Below are 26144 nucleotides of genomic sequence, written 5' to 3'. Positions count from 1 at the left end.
TTTTTTATGCTTGTATCTCTCATACACATTTCATCAAACAACTTATGTGCATTAGCTAAAATATTACATTTATCATAAATATGACACCATGGTCCATGGAACTACGCTTAGTTACGATTTCCAAATCTAATTATAAAAAAAATTAAATTTAGCACATCTAAATTGTCCTAAACATGAAATCATGTAAAAAAATAGCAACATTAATCATCTAATAACCTATACAATTGTTTATCACAATTCAGCAAAGCAAAGAAAATAATAGTACAGAAATTCACCAAATATGTAGTTGGGTAGTGAAAAAACCGAGTAGAATATAAAAAGGAACCTTCTTAGTTTATTTTCTGTTAAAACAAACAGAACTAAAACGATAATATAATTATTAGTTATATTTCTATCTCATATACCCATTTCATCAAATAGCTTATAGGCATTAGCATAAACATCACGCTTGGTATAAAGTTCAAAGTCTGATTCAAACAATTTGAAAAGGATAGGCAAGATTCAATCAGCATATAAAACTAAAACAAACAAATTGCATGTAAAATGAATTAAAATTATACAATTCAAACAATTGAGAGCCACAACATAATCATCATTTTACTCATGAGAAGTTATATACATTAATTACCACTTAAATGAACATAAAACTAATTACCTGTGGAATTGAAAACCAAAATTTGATTTTGAGAGATAAAAGATAATGTATAATAAAATAAACTGAAATTTAGAGATAAAAAATTGAAAATTGGGAGTTTCCATTTAACGTGCATTTTCACTCCATCTGTTTTAACCTTCTTAACACCATTTGTTTTAACCTCCTTAACAGAATTTATAAAACACATCCCCACCCAAAACAAAACATACATGTTCCCACTTTTTTTAAAACCTCAAGATTCATCTTTCAAACAAAAGAACATGAGCCAAAAAAATATCAGCCATAGAAATATAGAAACATGACATTGATGAAAAAAACCTGACCAAATCAATAATATATAACGAATTCAATAAAAAGTAATAAAAAATTCAATGATACATCTCCAAAAAATAGAAAATTTAAAAGTTTTATCGATTAATGAAAGAGAAAACAGATAAAATTCCATCTAATTGACACCACTAATAGACAAAAATATTTCATGATACACTACATTTCGAATGAATTCTCTACCACCTGTGTCTTCATCAGTGTTGAGTATCTATAAACCATTTCTTGATTTCACTCTTGATAAAGCCACATATAGCTGGCCATGTGCAAACACCTGATTTTGCAATAACAATCCAACTTGTTTGAAAGATTGACCCTGACTCTTGTTTATAGTCATAGAAAAACACACAGATAATGGCAATTGTCTTCTCCTTATCTTGAAAGGCCACCTAGAGTCCATCTCAGTCATTGTGATTCTCGGTATTAATACAATGTCTTCCTTATTTTTTCCTGTAAAAACTCTTGCTTGCACAAACCATTTTCCTAGGTGTGTTATAACCATTCTTGTTCCATTACATAAACCTGCAGATTGGTTGATGTTTCTCATTAACATTACAGGGACACCTATCTTTAGCTTCAAATTATGGTCTGGAACACCATTAAACTACGTATTAAGAAATTCAGTGGGATAAAGGATTTCTTGATCGTTAATATTGGAAGATGCTTTGCATATGGAGTCGGAGCTGTAGTAACTAACAACATCTTCTAGCAGTTGTTCCATAACAGTTTGATTTATTTCTTTTACAGTCTCATTCTTTGGTGCTAGAATTGCTCTCTCTTGCAAGTAATCATCTTCCGAGTATCTTTGAAGTAAATCGGGATAGGTTGCATTCACAATAGCAATGATGGAGTCTTCGTATTCGGGTACCAGTAGCTCAGTTGGAATTTCAATCAAGTTCTCGTCTTCATCACTGGTTAGCTTTCCATCTCCAATTTGTAAAAGCCATTTATCAAATTCAGCCACTGAATTAGAGCAATTATTTTCAGAATGAGTATTTAACAATCTCACATTCTTATTTAGCCTGAACACTTGAAAGCATTCCCACAAATAAGAAGAATTAATTGTTTCCTTGATTATCTCATTTTTCCTCCTTTTGGAATCACAGGCAAGATTTGTCGAAAGTCCCCCCCTAAAACAACTGTCATTCCTCCAAAAGGTTCATTAATGGCATCAGAATTTTTGAATTTGAGGATGTCCCTTAAGCTTCTGTCTAGTGCTTCAAAACAGAATTTATGAGTCATAGGTGCCTCGTCCCATATTATCAAGTCTGTATTTTGAATGAGATCAGCAAGTTGTGTCCCTTGTTTTATGTCACAAACTGATTCAGAATTTATTTCCAGCGGTATATGGAACCTCGAATGTGCCGTTCTACCACCCGGAAGTAATAGAGCCGCTATTCCTGATGTAGCAACCGGCAACACTATTTTAGACTCACATCGAATTCTATGTATGATTGCTCTCCATAAGAAGGTCTTCCCGGTACCACCATGCCCATAAACAAAAATAAGTTTTCCTTTTTTCTCCTTAACATAATTTATCACCGTGTCATAAATTGCTTGTTGGTCGGCGTTTAATTCTGATTGATACTGATCATTCAATGCGTTCTCTTGACGTATATCATAATTCATCTCCTGTAATAGAAGGGTATTGTTTATGTTTCTAGACGAAGAGGTATCCGGCATTGGTATCTCATCATAATCTCGTATAGACTTGCCAAGTTCTTTCAAACATTGTTCAATATCTATTAAAGCATAGTTGTAAACCTCATCTTCTGTAATGTGGACATTGATACAGTGTGGTCTTCTTTGTAATCGATGTAATATTCCATCTGCTAGTATCTCGCGGTTTGATTGCCATAACTCTCCTGGATTAGAAACTTAGCAGTGAGCTAATATTGTAGCAAATAATCTCCGAAGCTGATCTCCTGTAGCCCAGTTAGATGCTTCTTTAAGGCAATCAAACCATTCTCGATCATCATCTAACAGTCCAAGTGCATAACATGCTGATTTAAAAGTAGGATGCACAACACTGTTAACTGTACGAATATCAGCGAAAGATTTGCTGCCTTCAACAATATTCAATAGCATTCTCAAATAATATTTTTCTCCACTTGAAGGATGTGCAAAGTAAATTCTTCCGATGCAATTACCCAATTTTCGCTTAGTCCATGTTCTGCTCTTGTCATTCCATACCCATCTAATAGGAATCACTATATGTAAGCTCTCTAGCATCATCATTATTTGCATTTGTAAGCATCCATTCTGTTAACTTTGTTCGCACTGTACTCGGTCTCTCTGCAACTTCAGGCAACGAATCGCTTTCGTTAAAAATAACAGTCTGCTCGCTCTCTAAGTGAAAAGGCAACCTTTCAACAGCCGGCTTGAACATGTCAAATTGAAATATTCGCCAGCATGCTTCAATGGCAGATATATATCTACAATCTAAATATGATTTTATCTCATTAAGATCATTCATATTCTGATTTGAAGTATCAGTAGACTCGGTCGATGTTTGCAGGTAAGCTTTGGCTCGATCGGGTCCCTTATTAATGTACTTAAATAAGTACCTTATCGATCGCGATCTATTGCACCATTCCACATTGATATGTCCTTGATACTTCACTAAACAATCCCTATTGTAAGGCACCACAAAGCTGTTATCCATTCTTACTCCCATTTTTTCTACAAAAACACCATTGTTCCGTCTTCTATATACTGGAAATCCTTCATCATCAATCGTTGTCTCTTCGGTAAATTTTTTAGGAAAATGCTTCGAACACTTGCCATCTACCATACAAGGAGATTTCTTATTTCCATTCCCGCACGGTCCGTGCATCATATGCTTCTTAATAGCTTCGTAACCTAGTGGATCGTATTCCTTATCTGGAATCTCTGCTGAGATTATGTTATCAATCTGGCTAGCAGTTGGTTTTTTATCATCAGGGTGTAAGAACAACAATATATGTGCGTGAGGAAGACCTCTCTTCTGAAATTCAATTGTGTATATATACACATTATAGAAGAAAAAGTATTAAATTTGTCCTTTTAATTTCATATAGACACACACACCAATTGTAGCAGCATTAATACTATTATATAAAATAACAAAAGAACCCAAATTTTTAACATGCATAAAAACTTTAAACTTTAAATATACTCTGATCTTTATATAACATGTATTGCAAAGAAGCTTAAATTATTATAGTAACAGCTAAAGAGTATAGAAATATGAAACTCAAAATGCAATACGAAAATCTCAACTGTGAATTGTAAAACTTACAATTGAAGGAAAAGTAAAGTACTAGTATTCAAAATTATTCCAAACTCAAACAACAGAATTGGCAATGTTAAGATAAGAACAAAAGTAATCGCAGTCATGCCAATCATAGCAGCATTAATACCAAAAAAATAAAAGACCACAAACTTCCTAATACTTGCACTCCACCTACCTCCAGAGTCCTATATTAGCTATATATGTTTTAGATTAGAATCCTAATATAACCAGAGATTAGAGTCCTATGTTAGCTGTATATGTTTTAGATTAGAATCCTAATATCCAGAGCATATAAATTTCATACACTTCTCTACAAAAACACATTTTATTTAATTTATTAATATTAAATTTTTATTTATATAATAATGAGTCCTACGCTAGCTAACTTTTTGAACTTTTATTGCTGTCAAACTCTTTGAATTTTTATTGTAATTAAATTACTACTGAAATCTATTATCGTAATTTTGCCTGCCCCCCCTCTCACACTTATAGTATAGTTACTAGCGTTTCGTCACGTGCTACACACGTGAGCGACATTTAGATGATTTGTTATTTAAATTTAAATTTAATTATAATATTAATTATAATGCTTTATTTTTAAATAAATTATTTTTTTTTAAATTGAAACTATAAGATGTTCTTGATTTGAAATTCCTATTAGCTTTTCATATCAATTTGTTGTTATCTAAATGCATGAATTTAGTAATTTATGTATTGAGTTTGCCTGTTTCAATATAACTGTTCTAGTACTCCTGGTCAGATCAGGTCCATGCCTATTTCCAGCAATGAATAAACGTGTTACAAGGATTTAGTTTTCATTGTATTAATAAGGGTGTAGTTCATTATAGATATCACAATCCTTTTTTTTGTTTATGGTGGTAATGATGTATTTAGATGCCTAGATTTCTTTTCGAGATTCTAGTGCCTTTTAGTTCTGCCTATCACTTCTTGTGCTAGTGCTAATATAATCACCATTTATCAAAAAAAAGTGATCAATTGTCATTATTTTTTCATTAATATAAAAAATAATTAAATACTTACCAACTTGAAACTTGAAACATGTCGTCAAAAGATTTAATATTAATTTAATAATAATTTATTATACTTCAGCATAGAGGTGGTCACGGTTCATAAACCGATGGTTCCGGTTTGGATTAATTTTCTTAACATTAATTTTCCACAGGCACGTGCAATAAATTATTTATATGTCCCCTGAAAATAGAAAAATCACACTGGTATGAGAATTTAAAAATAATAATTAATGGGAGAACATGTTAATGTCATGATATAATATTTTTTCTATGATGGTAACTTTTTTTTAATTAATAAACTAAAGCCTTGCAAAGCACAGACAACACCGAACTACTCAAAATCACTCAATTCTTCCTTGCAGCAGCAGCAGCTATTACACGGGCAAGGTTATTGGTTTCTCTAGGAAAGAAAAGCCACTTTACTTCTTCAAGATCAACAACAACTTTATGATGGCAACTTCTTAACCTAACCTAATTATTTGCTTGTTTTTTTAAAAAAAAATGCTAATTACCTAGAAAACATAAATATTCAGCACATAACATATCAATTGATGGTCTTTTTTATTACATTTACTTTTATAGTTATAAGAATCCTATCTATACTATCTATCTATCTATCTATCTACAACTATCTTATATGTGGGAAGGAGGAACAGGAACAGGCAAAATTACGATATTAGTCTTCATTAAGAGTATAATTTATAACTAAAAAAAATAAAGCTAATATAAATAATATAATATAAAAGATGACTAAGCATTTACTTATATTTGAAACACTACTAACGGAAATATTAGGATCAGGATAGCATATAAAAATATTACGATTAGGTAAGAGTTTAATTATAATTAGAATTTAGGTTTGCTAAAGTATAAAAATTAAATGAACAATTTCAAATTCTTAATATTAACATTATATTATGTTCACGATTAGGTTAGGATAGATTTAAATTTTGATAATTTATTATTAAGTGAAAAGTTGAAAATTAAATTGGATGTAGAATTAGATTAAAGTAAAAACCATTAGTATTTGATTGGTCATAATATTTTTGAGAAAGGTAATTCATTGTGCACCATTAATTTATGTTCCCAAGCATGATTCTAATAAAAAATAAAAATTGATTAATACTAAATTTTTATTTTTAGAGATAATCTTAAATCTTTAGAGTCCTACTCCTAATACAAACATTAAAGATTTTTACTTCAATAAAAATTCAATCTTAATAGGAATCGGTTTTTTAAAAAGTTTAACAGAAAAAGAAGTTGAGTACTAAATAGAGTGAACCATCTATATTCACGGATCCATTTTATATTAAAGAGTACTATTCACAATAAAATTCCGGGAATTAGTAGGCTATGCATATATAATGCATGAAATGCATACATATATATACATGTAAGTGTTAGTGGGCTTAATTGTTAGGTCAATTAAGTTGTTTTTAAATTAAACTTATCACTTTCTATTTGTAAGGTCTAGTGGCCTATTATTTAGCTATTTTCTGTTTTGCTTTGTAAGGCTTATAAGCCAAACTTTAACGTTAATTAAGATCAGATCATTGAAGTACCAATTGTTTGAGTTCTCGACTAAACTTGATGCTTACATTTGGTATCAGAGCAAAAATAGAAGCAGCAGTCTTCGAGTGATCAAACACTGAAAATGAGTGAGGATAAAACCCTAACAACAATACCACACTTCGATGGTTTTTATGATCATTGGAGTGAAATGATGGAAATTCTTTGAGGGCAAAGGGTCTCTGGAGTTGTGTGGAGATTGGCTATGAGGAGCCAAATGACAGAACAATGTTGACTGAGGCGCAGCAGGCTCGCCTAGATGATGCACGGACCAAGGACTGTCAAGTTAAGCACTATTTGTTCCAGGCCATTGATCGATCCTTTTTCAACAAATTCTAGATCGACGCACAGCTAAGATCATCTGGAATTCAATGAAATCAAAGTTTGAAGGCAATACCAAGGTGAAAAAGTCCCTTCTCAATTCATTGAGAAGAGATTTTGAGGTGCTAGCAATGAAAAATGATGAGACAATCACAGAGTTCCAGAGTAATGACTGTAGCAAATCAGATGAGAAGCAATGGAGAGATTATGGCAGATTCAAAGATCGTGGAAAAAATTCTTCGGACTTTGACTGAAAAATTCACATATGTAGTTGTGTCTATTGAAGAATCGAAAGACATTGATGTTATGACTGTTGATGAACTTCAAAGTTCATTGGTAGTGCATGAACAAAAGTTTCGGAGAATGTCTAATGAAGGAGAGGATCAAGTCCTAAAAGTAGAGGAGCACGACGGAGCAAGAGGAAGAGGGAGATCGTTCATTCCTAGAGGTAGGGGACGTGGTCGAGGCATGACAAATTTCAAGGCTACTGTAGAGTGTTTCAAGTGCCATAACTTAGGGCATTTTCAATATGAATGCCCTAAGTGGAATAAGGAGGCAAATTATGCTGAACTAGATGAGGAAGATGAGTTGCTGTTGATGGCGCACGTGGAGTTGCACGAAACCAAAAGGAGTAATGCTTGGTTTGTCGACTCAGGATGCTCAAACCATATGTGTGGAGATCCTGATATGTTCTCAAGTTTGGATACTACCTTCTCACATTCTGTCAAACTTGGAAACATTACTAGGATGGATGTGGTTGGGAAGGGAGTTGTGAAACTAACTCTGAATGGTGTTACTTATACTATTCGAGATGTGTATTGTGTGCCTGACCTCAAGAATAATCTTCTGAGTGTTGGACAACTTTTAGAAAAAGGTGTTGCTGTGTTGTTTCAAGATGGGGTATGCACTTTATTCCATCCACGAAAAGGGAAAATGGAGGAGTCTGTCATAAGTGCGAACAGGATGTTTGTTTTGCTTGCTGAATCTTCTACCTCAATTAAAGAAGAAAATTGCCTTCAAGTTTGTACAATGGAGCGCTCAAAATTATGGCATCATCGATTTGGACATCTTAGCTACAAGGGGTTGTGCACTCTTCAGTTAAAAAGTATGGTAATTGGTATGCCTAAAATTTCTGATGATGGTGTTGTTTGTGAGGCATGTATGAAGGGCAAGCAACATCGGATGCCAATTCCCAAAGCCAGCCCATGGAGAGCGTCAGAAAGGTTACAACTTGTCCATGCTGATCTTCGTGGGCCTATTTCACCCTTGTCTAGCGGAAAGAAAAGGTACATATTGTGCTTTATTGATGATTTTTCTAGAAAGGCTTGGATTTATTTTTTGCTAGAAAAATCAGAAGCTTTATGTCACTTTAAATGCTTCAAGTTGCCCTTAGAAAAGGAAATTGGTTTGCCTATCAAATGCTTAAGAACTGATAGAGGAGGCGAGTTCAACTCAGCGGCATTTAATGATGTTTGTAGGGAAAATGGGATCAAGAGACAGCTATTAACAGCCTACACTCCTCAGCAAAATGGTGTGGCTGAGCGCAAAAATCGCACACTGATGAATATGGTGAGAGCTGTACTATCTAAGAAGAAAGTTCCAAAAACTTTCTGGCCTGAAGCTGCACGGTGGACTATTCATATTCTGAATCGGTCACCAACGTTGTTAGTGAAGGACATGACACCTGAAGAAGCATGGAGCGGAGAGAAACCAACAGTAGATTACTTCAGAGTATTTGGGTGTGTTGGACATGTGCATGTTCCGGATGCCAAGAGGATTAAACTTGATGATAAAAGCGTGAGTTGTGTACTGCTTGGTTATAGTGGGAGGTCGAAAGGTTATAAGATGTATGACCCTATAAATGACAAGGTCATTGTTAGTCGAGATGTGAAATTTGAAGAAGACCGTGAATGGGATTGGGATGTGAGATATAAAAGGGATCAGCTAGCAAACTTTGAATGGGGAGATGATAATAGAGAAGATACTGCAGAGGTGGTTGGAGAAGGCGAAGGAGAAAGAGAAAGAGCTGTAGAGAATGAAAACGAAGTGTTTGAAGAAGACATTGAAGAGGTTCACGATGAACCTGCTAGAGACGAAAGAGTAAGGGAGGGAAGAATTCGAAATGCACCAGCGTGGACTGCTGATTATGTTACAGGAGAGGGACTGTCGGAGGATGAAGAAGCATATTTGGCTCTAATGGTGACTTCTGATCCAACAAGCTTTGAAGAGGCTGTTCAAAGCTCTAAATAGAGGCTAGCAATGGATGAAGAAAATGATGCTATTGAAAGAAATCAAACCTGGAACTTAGTGGAATTACCAGCAGGAGCTAAAACGATTGGTGTGAAGTGGATCTATAAAACTAAGCTCGATGAACTGGGAGAAGTGAGCAAACACAAGGCAAGGCTTGTAGTGAAAGGGTACAGTCAACAACAAGGAATAGAATATTCTGAGGTATTTGCACCCGTGGCCAGGATGGATACTGTGAGAATGATTATAGCTTTAGCTGCGCAAAAGGGTTGGAAGCTTCACCAACTAGATGTGAAGTCAGTATTCTTACATGGAAAATTGGAGGAAAACGTCTATGTGGAGCAGCCAAGAGGTTATGAAAGGAAGGGAAATGAGCACCTAGTTTATAAGTTGCAAAAGGCTTTATATGGACTAAAACAAGCACCCCGAGCTTGGTTTAGCCGAATAGAGTCTTATTTTCTCAAGGAAGGATTCAAGAGCAGCCGTAGCGAGCAGACTCTCTTCGTCAAGAAGAATGAAGTTAAAATTCTTATTATGAGTATCTATGTTGATGATTTGATGTATACTAGCAATGATGAAAATTTGTTGAGAGAATTCAAAAGCTTAATGAAAAAGGAATTTGAGATGACTAATTTGGGTGAGCTGAAATCTTTCCTTGGAATTGAGGTTTTGCAAAGAACTAATGGCATTTTCATATGTCAAAGAAAATATGCTAGTGAGGTTTTGGCTCGTTTTGGGATGTCAGAAAGCAATTGTGTTCGAAATCCAATTGTTCCAGGGCAAAAGATGTGCAGCGATGTAGATGGTACCAAGGTAGATGAAACGGTTTTTAAACAGATGGTAGGGAGTTTGATGTATCTTACAGCCACCAGGCCTAATATCATGTTTGTTGTGAGTCTTATCAGCCGTTACATGGCTAAACCAACACAAATGCATCTTGCTTTAGCTAAAAGAATTTTAAGGTACTTGCAAGGCACAATGGATTATGGCGTTTACTACAAAAAAATGGTGCAAGTGACTTAGTAGGATATACGGACAGTGATTATGCTGGAGATATGAACGACAGCAAAAGCACTTCGGGTTATGTTTTCATGATGAGTGGTGGTGCAGTGGCTTGGTCATCCAGAAAGAAACCAATAGTGACTCTTTCCTCTATAGAAGCCGAGTTCGTAGCAGTTGTAGCTTGTGCATGTCAAGCAATTTGGATGAGGAGAATTCTGCGAGAAATCAGTCATGAACAGAAAGGTGGAACTACAATTATGTGTGACAACACTTCAACCATTAAGCTGTCCAAGAATTCAGTGTTCCACAGACGTACCAAGCATATTAGAGTTCGTTATCATTTTTGCGTGATCTTACAAAAGAATGTATTGTTCATATGTTGTTTTGTGGTTCGCAAGACCAGCTAGCAGACTTGATGACAAAGCCGCTGATGTTTGAAGCTTTTAAAAAGCTTCGGGAGGAGTTGGGAATGATTGCATCATCAGATATGAACTAATTGCCTGTCACATCATTAAGTTCAAGGGAGGGATTGTTAGAAGTAGTTGTTAGTGGGCTTATCTCTAGGAATAAAGACGAGAAAATTTGAAATTTATCTAAAATAAAAAAATAATAGGATTTTATACTTCAATACAGAAAAGATGGCAAAAATACATCATTGTTTTGACTTTTTTGTGATTTTACTCTTTAAGTTTGAATATTTATTATTTTACTCTAACACACACACACACATGACACATGCTCTCTTTCTCTCTTTTTTTTTTGTCTTTCTCTCTCTCTTTTTTTCTTTTTTTACGTGCGTACAGGTCTTCCACAATATTATGCAGAATTATTTTTCATTCACTTCTCTTTTATTCATTCACTTTACATTCAATTTTTTTTATTCACTCAATTTTTTAGGTCTTCCATAATTATGCAGAACTATTTTTCATTCAATTTATTTTTGTTTATTCAATTCTTTTTTGTTCATTCAATTTTTTTTGTTCTTTAAATTAACTGGAGATTACAAATTTCATTTCCATTTTCTATAAATATTAAATTTTAAAGCAAGCTTATCAGAAAATTAAATAAATGTCAAGAATCTATTTTATTTTCATCTTATTATCATGTTATTACGAGTATCATATATAGCAGATTATTATATGATAATGTAATCATACTGCTGGATAATATAAATCACAGTATCACATTATCATATGATTATCACTGTATCACTTTATCATATGATTATCACAGCTTCACCTAAAATGTAATTATCAATGTATCATATTGCATTTTAATCTTATTATCATGCCATTATCAGTATCGTATGTAGCAGATTATTATCATCTCATTATCATAATTTTTTTATAATTTTTTTCATGCAAGTATCATATTATCATACTATTATCATTTTATTATCAACAAGAACCTTATCATAATTCACATTATCATCTCGTTATCATTAATTTTTATGTAATTTTTCCCATATATGTATCATATTATCATACTATTATCATAACTTTATTATTTAATTATCATCTGCTTATCACTGATATCATGATTTTTTTTGTAATTATATTTTCATGTACGTTATCATCCAATTATCATAGCCTTATCATACTTCATTATCATCTAGTTATCATAATTTTTATGTAATTCTTTTATATAGGTATCATATTATCATAACTTTATTATTTAATTATCATCTGGTTATCACTGATATCATGACTTGATTTTGTAATTATATTTTCACGTACGTTATCATCCAATTATCATAATCTTATCATACTTCATTATTGTCTAGTATCATATTATCATATGATTATTACAGTATTACATTATCACATGATTATTACAATTTCACCTTATCATATAATTATCAATTTATCATATTGCATTGTCATCTTATTATCATGCCATTATTAGTATCATATATAGCACATTGTTATCATAATTTTTCTATAATTTTTTTTCAAGCAAGTATCACATTATCATACTATTGTTATTTTATTATCAATAAGAATCTTATCATACTATTATCTTCACATTATCATCTCGTTATCATAATGTTTATGTATTTTTATTCATATAGATATCATATTATCATACTATTATCATAACTGCATTATTTAATTATCATCTGACTATCTCTGATATCATGAATTTTTTTGTAATTATATTTTCACGTACGTTATCATCCAATTATCATAACCTTATCACACTTCATTATCATCTATTTATCATACTGTTGTGTTATATAATAATGTTATGATAACAACGTGATAATCATATGATAATAAGACCTTTTTTTTATAAAAAAAATTATTTATCTTCATTTTTATGATAATGCAGTGATAATTATATGATAATCAGATGCTATATTTTTTTGCAAAAATCGTTTTTTATGTAGAAACTCATTATTTTCATCATAACATTGTTTCTTATGCAGATTTTTAGATCTAAAGTTGAAAAAATTCAAGATTAATTTATTTTGATCTGAAAATTAAAATAAATTGTATTTATCACCATGAATTAAGAAAAAAATCGCTAAAATCAAATATGAAAGGACGACGAAACGATCGCGGGGCGACAAAGAAACAACGGAAAAAAAGAATAAAAATAGAGAAGAAAAGAAGAAATAAATAAAAGAAGAAGAAAAAAATGGTGAAGAAATATGAACCAGAGAAGAAGAAGAAAGAGAGAAGAAAGAGAGAAGAAGAGAGAAAAAAAAGAAGAAAAATGACAGGTGTTGCCTAAAGTAAAATAAATATGATTAGAGTAAAATAATAATAAGGAGTAGGTATAATTATAATATAAACATGTCATAGAGTAAAAAATATAAATATATTAAAAGGGTGAGATATTTTCTTTATCTTTTCCTTATTAAAGTAGGAAATCATATTTTTTTAAAAAGAGAGTATTTTTCCTAATTTTTTCAATAAAGACCTGGTCTTTTGGGTTAATTAAGTTGTTTTTAAATTAAACTTATCACTTGCTATTTGGAAGGTTTAGTGGCCTATTCTTTAGCTATTTTCTGTTTTACTTTGTAAGGCTTATAAGCCAAACTTTAACGTTAATTAAGATCAGATCATTGAAGTACCAATTGTTTGAGTTCTCGACTGAACTTGATCCTTACAGTAAGTATATATTACTCGCATGTTATCATTTTTATTTAAATAAAAAAATCATTTTAACATATTACGAAATGAAATAATTATATAGTAACGCTCATATAAAAAAATTTAATTTTTTTAAATATTATATATATATATATATATATATATATATATGTGTGTGTGTGTATAACAAGTCATATATATCACTTGCGTGCTATAATATTAATTTAAATAAAAAACAACTCATAATGACTTATTATAGAGTCAATATAAATTAATAATTATAATAAAATAATAAACTAAGAATTTAACTTAAATAGGGAAAGCAAATTTAATAAATTTTACGTATAGATGTTAAGTATAACTCTAACGATAAGAGGATTTTTTTCATTAATTGCATTTAGTATAGTTATATTAGCAATTGTTAATCAATGAATTTTGATGATTGGTTGCACACTCTTTTTTTAATAATTATTGCCGGATAAATATAACGGGTCATATAAATATCACTCACGTGCGTAAAATGATAGGGTTTAATTTTAGTAAGGAAATATGAATACTTTTCTAAACATAATTGTTGGGCTAAAACCAAACTCGTAATACTCGGTAAATACGAGGTCGAACCCACAAGGAGTGAAATAGGAGTGATTGACGAGAATGAAATTTAGTTATGATCCAATTCGTATAGCAAAACAAAAGTGGTTGAAGTTTTAAGTATCCAATTACTAATTAAGAATTCTACTAAGCACGAAATTGCAATTAACAACTAAAAAAACACTAATTATCAAAGATGTAATTCAATAGAAGGGAAACGTCAAGGGATTGGTAGTCCCACCTAGGTTATGCATTTCATGGTTGGTCAAATTGGAAGTTGCTACGGACCGAGCGAGGTCTAAAACATCATTCCCGCTCTCTCGAGCCTCAAAGAATGACAAAACCGCTATCTAATCATCTAATCAATACCAAGCTCACTCTCGTGTTACACGGCAAAACCAAATCATAAACTAGCGATTAATCAATCCACTCTAGGGCCACCTAGGTTCAAACCCACTCTCGTGGTGCTCTAAAATCTAGGTTTTCAATCCTATTAGTCAATCTAATCAACCACCTCTCGGTGTATCAATCAAACTCTAAATATGATTAAGGTAGCTAATCCTAATCAAGCAATAAGCAATAGGAGTGAAACATAAGCATACAACACTAAGAACCAACCAATCAATAAAACCCTAAGTTATCATACCAACCCCCTAACAAGGGGGGGTTTAGCCACTCATACTTAAAGCAACACAAGCAATCAATGAATAAGAGTAATAAAGCATTATAAAGTAAAGATGGGTTACCTTAAGTAAATGAGTAGAGCAATCAATCACAAGAGATAATGAAGATTCAATAATAGATAAGCTTGCAATAATAATGAAGACCTTGTTCATACAAAGTAAATAAAAGCTTCAAGAGCTTCAACAATGGAGGAAGCTATGGAGTTCTTAATTCTAAAGAGATTATATACTATGAAAAGTAATAGCAAAAGGGAATAATTTTCTAGAGTAAAGTTATGACCTAAAATTAGAGCTAATGTTGTTTTTATAGTACCCACAAAAGAGGAAAGGAAAACATTCATTACACATGTGTTGGGCCCAAAATGGCAATTGAATCAAGCCTTGTGATGTTTGGAATCAGAAATCACCCCTCTTTTTAGCCTTGGCTAGAATCGAGCTCACTTTGGCCAAGTGAGGAGCTCGATTCGAGCTCAGCCATTCTGAGTTCAGCCTCATGTGGCTCGAATCGAGCTCCATTCTGAACTAGGTGAGCTCGATTCGAGCTGCCTTTTGCTGCTCCGGATCGCGATCTTCAAACCTTCATAAATCGGTGTAGAAATGTTCGATTGAGTCGATTCTTGAACCGTTGGAAAGCTTAGGACGTCTACTTTAACTTTCATGAAGAACACAAATTCATTTGAGGCTTCTAACTGGTCCCAATTTTCCAATTAGTGCAGCGGGGTCGGCTTTTCAGACTTGCAAATGAGCTTTCGCCTCTTTTCCGTCGACTTTTCCATCTTTTGTACCAAAATGCTTCCGCAAAGCTCCCAAGTACCTGAAATACTAAAAAATGTAATAAGGCACTCGGAATACTATAAAACCGTGACAAATAATAACAAAAGCATGCGGAAACGACACCCTAAATAGGAGTAAAATACTCCTATCAAACCTCCTCACACAAAACCTTACTTGTCCTCAAGCAAGAAATGAATCTTACTCGGAAATGCATGCTAGCTAATAACCTCAAACCCACATATATATCCTACATAATGTTCCAACTAATGAATAACTGAACAAATGATTCCCGATCTAACAACTAAAGGTGATGCAAACAAGTGAAGAATGCAATGTCAATGACATAAATTGATAACATCAAGATTACAATCACGGAAGCATGCTTATCGACCCATTCTACATTAAAAACTTGCTATCTTATGCAGGACGTGTATACAAATCGGATTCAAGTTACGTTGGGCACAACACGGCATAAATGTTCTACTACAAGCAATGGCGTATTCCTCACTAGATTTCACTCGCTCCAGATAACAAAGGTGTACAAAGAACACGCGTAATAGTCACCATAGGTTTGCTCAAAGTCCGGACTCCACTACTTAGTTCGGTTTTCGGCAACTATCAAATGGACTTTTAAGGGTTATAATGGGGCTAAGGGTTAGGGGTAGGTAAAAACATGGATTTTGGCTAAAAACTTGACTTGAATAACATATGCACTCTTTTTACTTGGTCTAGCTTGGAAAATTTTCAAACAAGTGAACTTTTTAACAAATGAGAACTTTTTCATGCCTTTGTTTATTCTTTCTTTCTTTTCTTTTCTTCAATTTTGCTCTTTTTCTTTTGTTTTCTTTTTCTTCTTTTTATAAGGCATTGCTTCTTGTGAGATTGGTTCACAATTTCAATGGTTCATCAAGCTAGAGTTTCCTTATACTTTTTATGTGAGCTAATTCAAGTCAAGTTAGGGTGTTTTAGAGGTAAAGTTTTGAAAAGGTTGATTTGTGTGAAAATTGTGGTTTAAACAAAAATTTTGATTAAGGCTCAAATTGTGTATTCTAGGGGAAAAAGGGGTAGGCTTTTTGAGTGGGTTGGAGAAGTGTGTAATCCTAATTGCCATTATCACCTAGTTGCTAAAAACTCAACAATGCAATCTTGCCCGGACATAGGAGTAAATTCTAGGACTAAAACATGCAAACCACAACAAAAATATAGGCTCAAAAATTCAAGAATTTGGCGTGTTTTAACCAATGCTAGAACTACAACAATCATGCCACGTATGCCCAATTTCCTAAAATTCAACAATTTTACTACATACACATCATATTTCCGCATCAAGCTCGTTGATCATGCATTTAGGGTCACAAATTGCTAACAAGTAACTTCATCCTAATCCTATCAACCTATGTCATATAATTGGCATTTCACTAAGCAAGCATCAACAACAATTGTTAAAACAAGAAACACCATTCAATGATTCATTTATTAGAACATGACATTTGATATAATGCAAGTACTTGATCAACTTAGCTAACATGCTACAAATTTAAGCTAAGGGTCATGCTCAAAGGTTCGACCAAAATTCTCCTAATCAAATCAACAAAAACACATAACAAACTAAAATCAACTACGAAAAAAAAAAAAACAATCCCACGCAACTACATTCAATTTTCCAACCCTCCTCACACATTTCGATGCAATGTCCTCAATGCTAAGAAATTAGACAGATAAAAAAAATTGAATGGAGTTAAGTTTAGAAAATCAAATCTTGTGTGTTCAATCGAACACCGGTGGCTCGGGAGATGGAGTTGGTGATGGATAGAAACAAGATTCAAATTTTAAGCTCTTAGGATGATGCCAACACATCAATCCATGACTTTTAAATGCCAACCAATAGAAACATTTCATTCAAAATAGAACTCCCCCCTTTGCTTAGAGTGAGCTCGAATCGAGCTCCCTTGTACATGGGGAGTTCGATTTTTTTCTTCCAATTTCTTCATACCTACACACCAAAACTGAACACACCGCCGTTGAACGAAAAGATGAAAAATTAACAAATATTAACATTTTAAACAATCTAAAGAAGGCAAAAACAACAACGAAAGCATTAAATCGAACCTTTTGGGAATGCCTCCCAAATGCGCTTGTTTAGAGTCGAAAGCTCGACTAGCGATCCTCAAAGTCATGGAGGATCAAAAAGAGCAACTTGCTCGCGACTTTCATCGATCAACACTCTAGGATATGGTTTGCACCATTCCCCAAGCACCTTAAAAACATCATCATTGGCCCCCTCCAACTCAATCAAATCATTATTCAAATTGCGCCGTGTTTTAAACGGTCCACTCCACTTAGAAATCACCTTCCCCGCTTGTGAATGTGCTTGAGAGGTTCGAACTTGGACGTACTCACCAAGAGTAGCAACTTCCGTGCATATTTGTCTTTTGCTTGCGGTTGCTATCCCGTTGAGCTTCAACTTCCATGATGTCCAACGTCTTGGTTTTCCCTTGCGTGGCTTGACATGAGGTGTTGTCTTGATTTTTTGCACACACAACCTCGGGTTCTTTCATAGGAACCTCCTTCATAGGCACATGCAATGTGGGCTCAATAATATCAATCTTCATGCATTTCTCCTCCTCACACTTGCTTTTGCCATGCTTGATGTCAAACACCATGCTCTCATCATTCATTCTTAATGTTATCTTCCCCCCATTAACATCAACCAATGCTCTTCCCGTATTCAAAAAAGGACGCCCGAGAATCATGGGGAAATCTTTGTCGACCGCATAATCAAGCACAACAAAGTCCACCGGAAAGATGAACTTGCCCACTTTTACTAGCACGTCTTCCGCAACCCCGTGCTGTCTCTTGAGCGAATGGTCGGCCAATTAGAGCATCATGGAAGTTTGTTTTATCGGTTGGTTTCCACATATTTTCCTGAAAAGACACAACGGCATTAGATTTATACTTGCACCTAAATCGCAAAGACAATTAAGAGAAGTAGAAGTGCCAATTAAGCAAGGAATCGTGAAACTCCCTGTATCTTGTAGCTTGGTCGGTAGATTGCTTTGGATAATAGAACTACAACTTTCCGTTAGAGGAATTGTTCCGCCTTGTTCCCAACTTCGCTTGTTCATAATTATGTCTTTCAAGAACTTAGCGTATTGGGGAATCTCTCGTAAGGCATCCCCTAGGCTCATGCTTATTTGAAGTTTCTTGAATATTTCAAGAAACTTATGAAACTTTTCATTATCCGGAGCCTTTCTCAACCGGCTTGGGAATGGTACTTTAGGCACAAAAGGTGGTGGTGGTGGTGGCCTCACATATGGTTCTTCAACATCAATATTAATAGCCACCTCCTCACACGACTTTGGTAGCTCTTGACTAGAGCTTGCAACATCTATTACCACTTGAGGCTCAACCTCCACAATCATTGGCCTCTTGCCATTAGCTTTTTCAAGATCCTTATCATGATCAACATCAAGGACTCTACCGCTTCGAAGTTCCACAACTTTGATGGCTTTCACATGCTCTCTAGGATTGTTTTCCGTAGTAGAGGGCAATCCCCCTTGAGGTCTACCTTGAAGCGAAATTTCCATTTGCGAGATTTGGGTCTCTAAGTGATGGATGGTGGAAGCTTGGTTCTTCTCCCTTTGCCTATTTTCATTATGAAGTTGCCTATTTTCAGCCTCCATCTTTTCAAATTTCTCCATCAATTTGGCAAGCATGTTTCCCTCATCCGTGTTCCTTGGTTGTTGGAAACCGGGAGGGTGTTGTGGTCTACCACCATAATTGTTCCCTTGGTGTTGGTTGTTGTGGTATTGACCTTGTGGTTGTTGTTGATATTGAGGTCTATTTCCTCCTTGAAAACTAGGACCCGCTTGGTTGGAAGCTTGAGCATTGCCTTGACCTTCTTGGTTTCTCCATCCAAAGTTAGGATGATTCCTCCATCCGGGGTTGTAGGTATTAGAGTACGAGTCATTAGCTTGCCCTTGGCCTCCAACATAGTTCACTTGCTCACTCCAAGCTTTCCCCATGGCATAACACTACCCACTACTATGGTTGTAGTCCCCACAATGCTCACATCCCACTTGAACATAGGCGACCGGTGCATTTCTTGGAGCAACTTGTTTCTTGAGGGCATCCACTTGTGCTTGTAGAGAAGCATTAGTTGCTTTTATGGCCTCCATTTCCCTCACTTGATCAAGAGTCATTACCGACTTTTGAGTAGATGGCGCTCTTCTATCAATAGGGCCCCATGTGCTACTAACTATCGCCAACTTTTCCACCAATTCTAGCGCCTCTTCATACGTCTTTTGCATTAGTGATCCGCCCGAAGCCGCATCAATTGTTGCTCTAGTAGTAATAGTCGTCCCATCATAGAAGATTTGGATCACATGCTCTTTATTGAGCCGATGATGGGGGACACTCCTTTGTAAATCCTTGAAACGCTCCCATGCCTCATAAAGTGACTCCCCTTCAAATTGAATAAACTCAAGAATATCCTTGGTCAACTTTGTAGTCTTGCCATGAGGGAAATATTTGTTGAGAAACGCTTGAGCCAACTCTCTCCAATTGTGGATGGATTCGTTGGGTAGAGAGTGAAGCCATAAGCTAGCCTTATCCCTTAAAGAGAAGGGGAACATTCTCAACTTGATTTAATCCGCGGTTATCCCATGAAGCTTGAACGTATTGAGTACACCCAAGAATTTGGCGATGTGCGCATTGGGATCCTCTTGACTCAACCCGTAAAACGCACAACGATTCTCTAAAAGTTGTATAGTACTTGGCTTGATCTCAAAGGTTTCCGCTTGAACCGGCATTGCAAAACATCCAAACGTGGCATTATCCACATTCGGCAAAAATAATTCGCCCAAAGTTTGTCTTGGTTGATTGTGCGCTTGTGGATGCAAGTGGGGTCGATCATCCCTTGGGCGTTCTTGATGCCTTTGGCGATTCACATTCTCAAGTGGGGGAGGAGGCGGATAATGTTGTTCCGCTCCTTCCACTTGAGGATTAACCCGCTCACCTTCCTCATAATCTTCATTCTCATTTTCCATGATAGCGGGTCTACGATTTTCCCGCCTCACACTTCTTTCAAAGCCCCCGAGATTGTCTTGAAACGGTTCTAGTGGAAGATTAGCGCTTCGTGTATTGTGCATACACTATAGTTGATATCCTACACAAACAACAACAAGCAAACCACGCGTAACCCGAAAAAAAGCAAAAACAAACAATTGTAATAAAAACAGAAAATAAAACTAACTCGACCGAACTACAACTAATTTCAATCAATCAATGAACACTCGTCACTCCCCGGCAACGGCGCCAAAAACTTGTTGGGCTAAAACCCAACTCGTAACACTCGGTAAATACGAGGTCGAACCCACAAGGAGTGAAATAGGAGTGATTGACGAGAATGAAATTTAGTTATGATCTAATTCGTTTAGCAAAACAAAAGTGGTTGAAGTTTTAAGTATCCAATTACTAATTAAGAATTCTACTAAGCACGAAATTGCAATTAACAACTAAAGAAACACTAATTATCAAAGATGTAATTCAATAGAAGGGAAACGTCAAGGGATTGGTAGTCCCACCTAATTTATGCATTTCATGGTTGGTCAAATTGGAAGTTGCTACGGACCGAGCGAGGTCTAAAACATCATTCCCGCTCTCTCGAGCCTCAAAGAATGACAAAACCGCTATCTAGTCATCTAATCAATACCAAGCTCACTCTCGTGTTACACGGCAAAACCAAATCATTAACTAGCGATTAATCAATCCACTCTAGGTCCACCTAGGTTCAAACCCACTCTCGTGGTGCTCTAAAATCTAGGTTTTCAATCCTATTAGTCAATCTAATCAACCACCTCTCGGTGTATCAATCAAACTCTAAATATGATTAAGGTAGCTAATCCTAATCAAGCAATAAGCAATAGGAGTGAAACATAAGCATACAACACTAAGAACCAACCAATCAATAAAACCCTAAGTTATCATACCAACCCCCTAACAAGGGGGGGTTTAGCCACTCATACTTAAAGCAACACAAGCAATCAATGAATAAGAGTAATAAAGCATTATAAAGTAAAGATGGGTTACCTTAAGTAAATGAGTAGAGCAATCAATCACAAGAGATAATGAAGATTCAATAATAGATAAGCTTGCAATAATAATGAAGACCTTGTTCATACAAAGTAAATAAAAGCTTCAAGAGCTTCAACAGTGGAGGAAGCAATGGAGTTCTTAATTCTAAAGAGATTATATACTATGAAAAGTAATAGCAAAAGGGAATAATTTTCTAGAGTAAAGTTATGACCTAAAATTAGAGCTAATGTTGTTTTTATAGTACCCACAAAAGAGGAAAGGAAAACATTCATTACACATGTGTTGGGCCCAAAATGGCAATTGAATCAAGCCTTGTGATGTTTGGAATCATAAATCACCCCTCTTTTTAGCCTTGGCTCGAATCGAGCTCACTTTGGCCAAGTGAGGAGCTCGATTCGAGCTCAGCCTCATGTGGCTCGAATCGAGCTCCATTCTGAACTAGGTGAGCTTGATTCGAGCTGCCTTTTGCTGCTCCGGATCGCGATCTTCAAACCTTCATAAATCGGTGTAGAAATGTCTGATTGAGTCGATTCTTGAACCGTTGGAAAGCTTAGGACGTCTACTTTAACTTTCATGAAGAACACAAATTCATTTGAGGCTTCTAACTGGTCCCAATTTTCCAATTAGTGCAGCGGGGTCGGCTTTTCAGACTTGCAAATGAGCTTTCGCCTCTTTTCCGTCGACTTTTCCATCTTTTGTACCAAAATGCTTCCGCAAAGCTCCCAAGTACCTGAAATACTAAAAAATGTAATAAGACACTCGGAATACTATAAAACCGTGACAAATAATTACAAAAGCATGCGGAAACGACACCCTAAATAGGAGTAAAATACTCCTATCAAACCTCCTCACACAAAACCTTGCTTGTCCTCAAGCAAGAAATGAATCTTACTCGGAGATGCATGCTAGCTAATAACCTCAAACCCACATATATATCCTACATAATGTTCCAACTAATGAATAACTGAACAAATGATTCCCGATCTAACAACTAAAGATGATGCAAACAAGTGAAGAATGCAATGTCAATGACATAAATTGATAACATCAAGATTAGAATCACGGAAGCATGCTTATCGACCCATTCTACATTACAAACTTGCTATCTTATGCAGGACGTGTATACAAATCGGATTCAAGTTACGTTGGGCAATGATTGATAAGAACTAGAGTATAAAAACTGGTAGAGGTGGGAGTAAGGCTAGGCTAAACTCCAGAATGATTGATATTGATAGATGATTGGGGCATGAAATATTAGGGGTATTAACAATCCATCTAAGCAATCTGAAATGGTTGCTCTTATTTTTAAAAATAATTTGAGTATTGTTGGCATTGTTGAAACTAGAGTTAGTGTGAATAAATGGGAGGCAGTTTGGAGTAACATGAGGAAACAGCTAAATGGTTGGGAGTTGATTAGTAACGATAATTGCTCTAATATGGGCAGAATATGGGTTATTTTCAATAGTAGTAAAATCATGATGAAAGATATTATTTTAAACAGTCAATACATTCATTGGAGAGTGGATGGTGCTGGCTTCAATTGTTATTGTACCTTTGTCTATGGCTCTTACATTGCTGGGGACAGAATGGAGTTATGAAGCAAGCTTTATGATATTATTAGGATAATGAATGATAGTTGGATCATCCTAGGAGATTTTAACTCTGTTATGAGTAATAATGATAGAGTTGGAGGTAATGAAATTGATGTTTTAGTTGCATGTGACCCCATTTTACAAAAACATCAGAGTGAAAAGGCGTTATACAAATACATAGACAAAAACATTTAGACTACTGCAGACCGCTAGAATGAAAACCTTCTTTTACTTCTTGTGCAAATGACTTCCGAGAATTAAAACTTCGGAAGCTTAACTCTTCAAATCATATCATACTATCCCTGAAAAATGGGAGGAGCAACAGGGTCAGTATAAAACTGAGTGAGTTCACTAAATTACACGCAATATCACATAAAGGGTTAAAATCCGTTGAAAACCCATTTTATATATCAAAATAATCTTTTGACATCATATTGCGTATCTTCTTTACTTTCCTTCATAACTCTTTGATTATTTTGTAAACTTATTGTTTATAAGTATTTGTCATCATTGATTTCTTATTATGATATTGAAGTTTTTCTTTCTCGTTTTGTTGCATTAATTTTCGACCGAATTTTAAATCTAAGTTTATATTATCATGCTTCTAAGTCAAACTAAATCATTGGCAAGTCTCTTGTGACTTGATCCTTATGGTTGGGTCCCGAGATAGTTCAATCGAGTTACCCATAACCATATGGTACAGTCCCAAGATAATTCAACCGAATTACTTGTACCATTTCTCAATCCCAAACTATCGATAGGAGTCCCGAGATAATTCAACCGAGTTACTCCTTAGACACGGGTCCCAAGATAGTTCCACCGAGTTTAACCTCGTGTCTGTACCCGGACTCTGCACCCTGCAGGTCTTTTAAACTTAACTATTGATTCATATTAATTCATTTTGTCATTTAATAGGAAAGTTTATTCCGTATTGCTTCACGATCTTGTCTCGTACAATTTTTCGATGTATACTTACTTTTTATTTCGTATGAGTTCCAAGGACTATTATCGAGAATGGATAAATATAGATCCCGAGATAATTCTACCGAGTTCAACCTTATTTCTCAGTTCTTATTATTGAGTGTACCATAGTACAATTCTCATTTTACGTTGACTAATTGATTTTGTATTTTTCGTTCTGTTATATTGTTCCTTTATGGACCATGGCATGCACATTACAATCTACACACATACATCTATAACACACGCACGTATGGGTATTTATTATGTTTGATAGTACCTATCGGAATGTACTATATTTCCTTATTCATATTTGATTCGATACTTGTAATTTATTCGATGTTCGATTTCATATTGTATAGCTTTACCCTTCTCCGTTATTTTAATAAGTATATTCTCTTTATTTATTTATGTTATTATGAAAATAACATAATACGATAAACAAGTATTTTAAAACATATATACGTAGTACATTTGCAAACATACATTTCAAATATATAAATATTCATGTAGCCTTTCGTATGAAAATACGCGGCTTTATGAATATTGACGAGTAATTTAAAGTGTACTCACCGCTTGCTATCCAAATTCTTCAAATAAGCATGACGACATCTCGATCCATTTGCCTCAAATCTTGTCGATAATCGCTCGTCCGATCTACGCAAATATAATAATAGCAAGAATTAATAAAATTCTAGCTATTATTAACTTAACCAAAATTATGTTTCTAGCCAACTTCGGCTATCGAAACCGCTTACTTAATATAGTTTGACATTCTAAAAATTTGGAATGTCGCCTACAACTTTTGATTAGGTCTCGGACTAAAACTAGCACCCGAAGGTGTCGGAAAATGGGTCGGAAGTTGGTTCCCTGATTTGAACATTTTAGGGCTTCACATTCATATCTACAACTTCCGTGAAGAATTCGACTAGTTTCGACATCTTAATTATTCACAATAAATTTCCAAAGTTTACTCCTTAATTAATTTTAATCCAAATTCAGCATTTTTCATGCGTATTTGAGCTTTAGATTCACTTATCTTAAAGCATCAAAACTGTGATTAGATTGTTCATATATAATCTATGTAATACAGTCTACAATTTTTATTTAGATCCAAACTTGATTCGGTATGCGTAGGGGGTCAGAAAACACACTCGAACTGCCTATCCTGCACTATTTTAAAGCAGTTGGCAGCCCCTAAAACTGCTTAACAAGTCTATTTTGGGTTGTTGTGGAGGGCATATTCTGCCTGGTGGGGCAGAACCGAGTTGTTCGGGGTTTTGTCCGACATGCACCCACGCCATACGTACAATTTCAGACATGAAAGATAACCCTAACGACCTCCGAAACCGCTCTCAAACTGAACTCGAACACAACTATTAAAACAAATATTTTATTAACATAAAATATGTTTAAACCATTTTTAATTCGACTTTTTCGAAGCCTATATCCTTTTTAACTTCGATAATTCATACTTTACACCTCCGACTATCAAATTTATTTTTCTTATAATTTTTCCTTAAAATTAATTTGTTTTCCAAAGTGACTAACTAGTCGACTTTGGACCAATAAACGACATGCTGACAAACAGCCAATGACCAAACTAATTGTGCATTCTTACTGATCAACATCCCGACTACATTTTTCGTTAAGACCCAAACCAAATCTGAAGTGCCTACGGCTGGCTGGTAGCTGCCAAAACAGCTCCCATGGGCTGCCCTGTTTCTGGGCAGAAACAGCCCAGAAACAGGGCTGCATCTGCTCTGGTGAGCAGCCATGTTCTGCTCACCGGAGCAGATGGGTTCTGCTCATTTGAGCAGAACCACCACTTCCCTTGTAAATTCCTACATACCCCCTTCCATTCCGACCACTTTCCGGCCAAAAATACCGACTATAACACCCCTAAATCATAGCTCAAACTTGA

General features: G+C 34.9%; 3 protein-coding genes and 1 non-coding gene across 4 annotated transcripts; 1 reads left to right on the top strand and 3 right to left on the bottom strand.

The window, feature by feature from the left end:
• Positions 1–396: 396 nt before the first annotated feature.
• On the bottom strand, positions 397–1535 carry LOC130014960 (uncharacterized). Its single transcript, XM_056104130.1, has 2 exons — positions 1202–1535; positions 397–467 (listed from the first exon to the last, which is right to left on the bottom strand). Exons 1-2 carry the CDS (start codon positions 1533–1535, stop codon positions 397–399), a joined length of 405 nt encoding a protein of 134 aa, XP_055960105.1.
• Positions 1536–2056: 521 nt separating this feature from the next.
• On the bottom strand, positions 2057–3168 carry LOC126661705 (uncharacterized). The gene is made up of 3 exons (XM_050355567.1): positions 3133–3168; positions 2967–3048; positions 2057–2859 (listed from the first exon to the last, which is right to left on the bottom strand). The coding sequence occupies exons 1-3, from the start codon at positions 3166–3168 to the stop codon at positions 2057–2059; spliced, it is 921 nt and encodes a 306-aa protein (XP_050211524.1).
• Positions 3169–17745: 14577 nt separating this feature from the next.
• On the bottom strand, positions 17746–19597 carry LOC126661704 (uncharacterized). The gene is made up of 3 exons (XM_050355566.1): positions 18510–19597; positions 18137–18425; positions 17746–18093 (listed from the first exon to the last, which is right to left on the bottom strand). The coding sequence occupies exons 1-3, from the start codon at positions 19595–19597 to the stop codon at positions 17746–17748; spliced, it is 1725 nt and encodes a 574-aa protein (XP_050211523.1).
• Positions 19598–19970: 373 nt separating this feature from the next.
• LOC126662427 (small nucleolar RNA R71) lies at positions 19971–20077 on the top strand. The gene has a single exon (XR_007635801.1). It is a non-coding gene; the product is annotated as a small nucleolar RNA R71 (small nucleolar RNA).
• Positions 20078–26144: the final 6067 nt, after the last annotated feature.

The sequence above is a fragment of the Mercurialis annua genome, linkage group LG8, assembly GCF_937616625.2.
Source record: "Mercurialis annua linkage group LG8, ddMerAnnu1.2, whole genome shotgun sequence".
NCBI lineage: Eukaryota > Viridiplantae > Streptophyta > Magnoliopsida > Malpighiales > Euphorbiaceae > Mercurialis > Mercurialis annua.
Note: the sequence above shows the minus strand (reverse complement) of the source record. Positions and strands in the feature narration are given on the sequence as shown.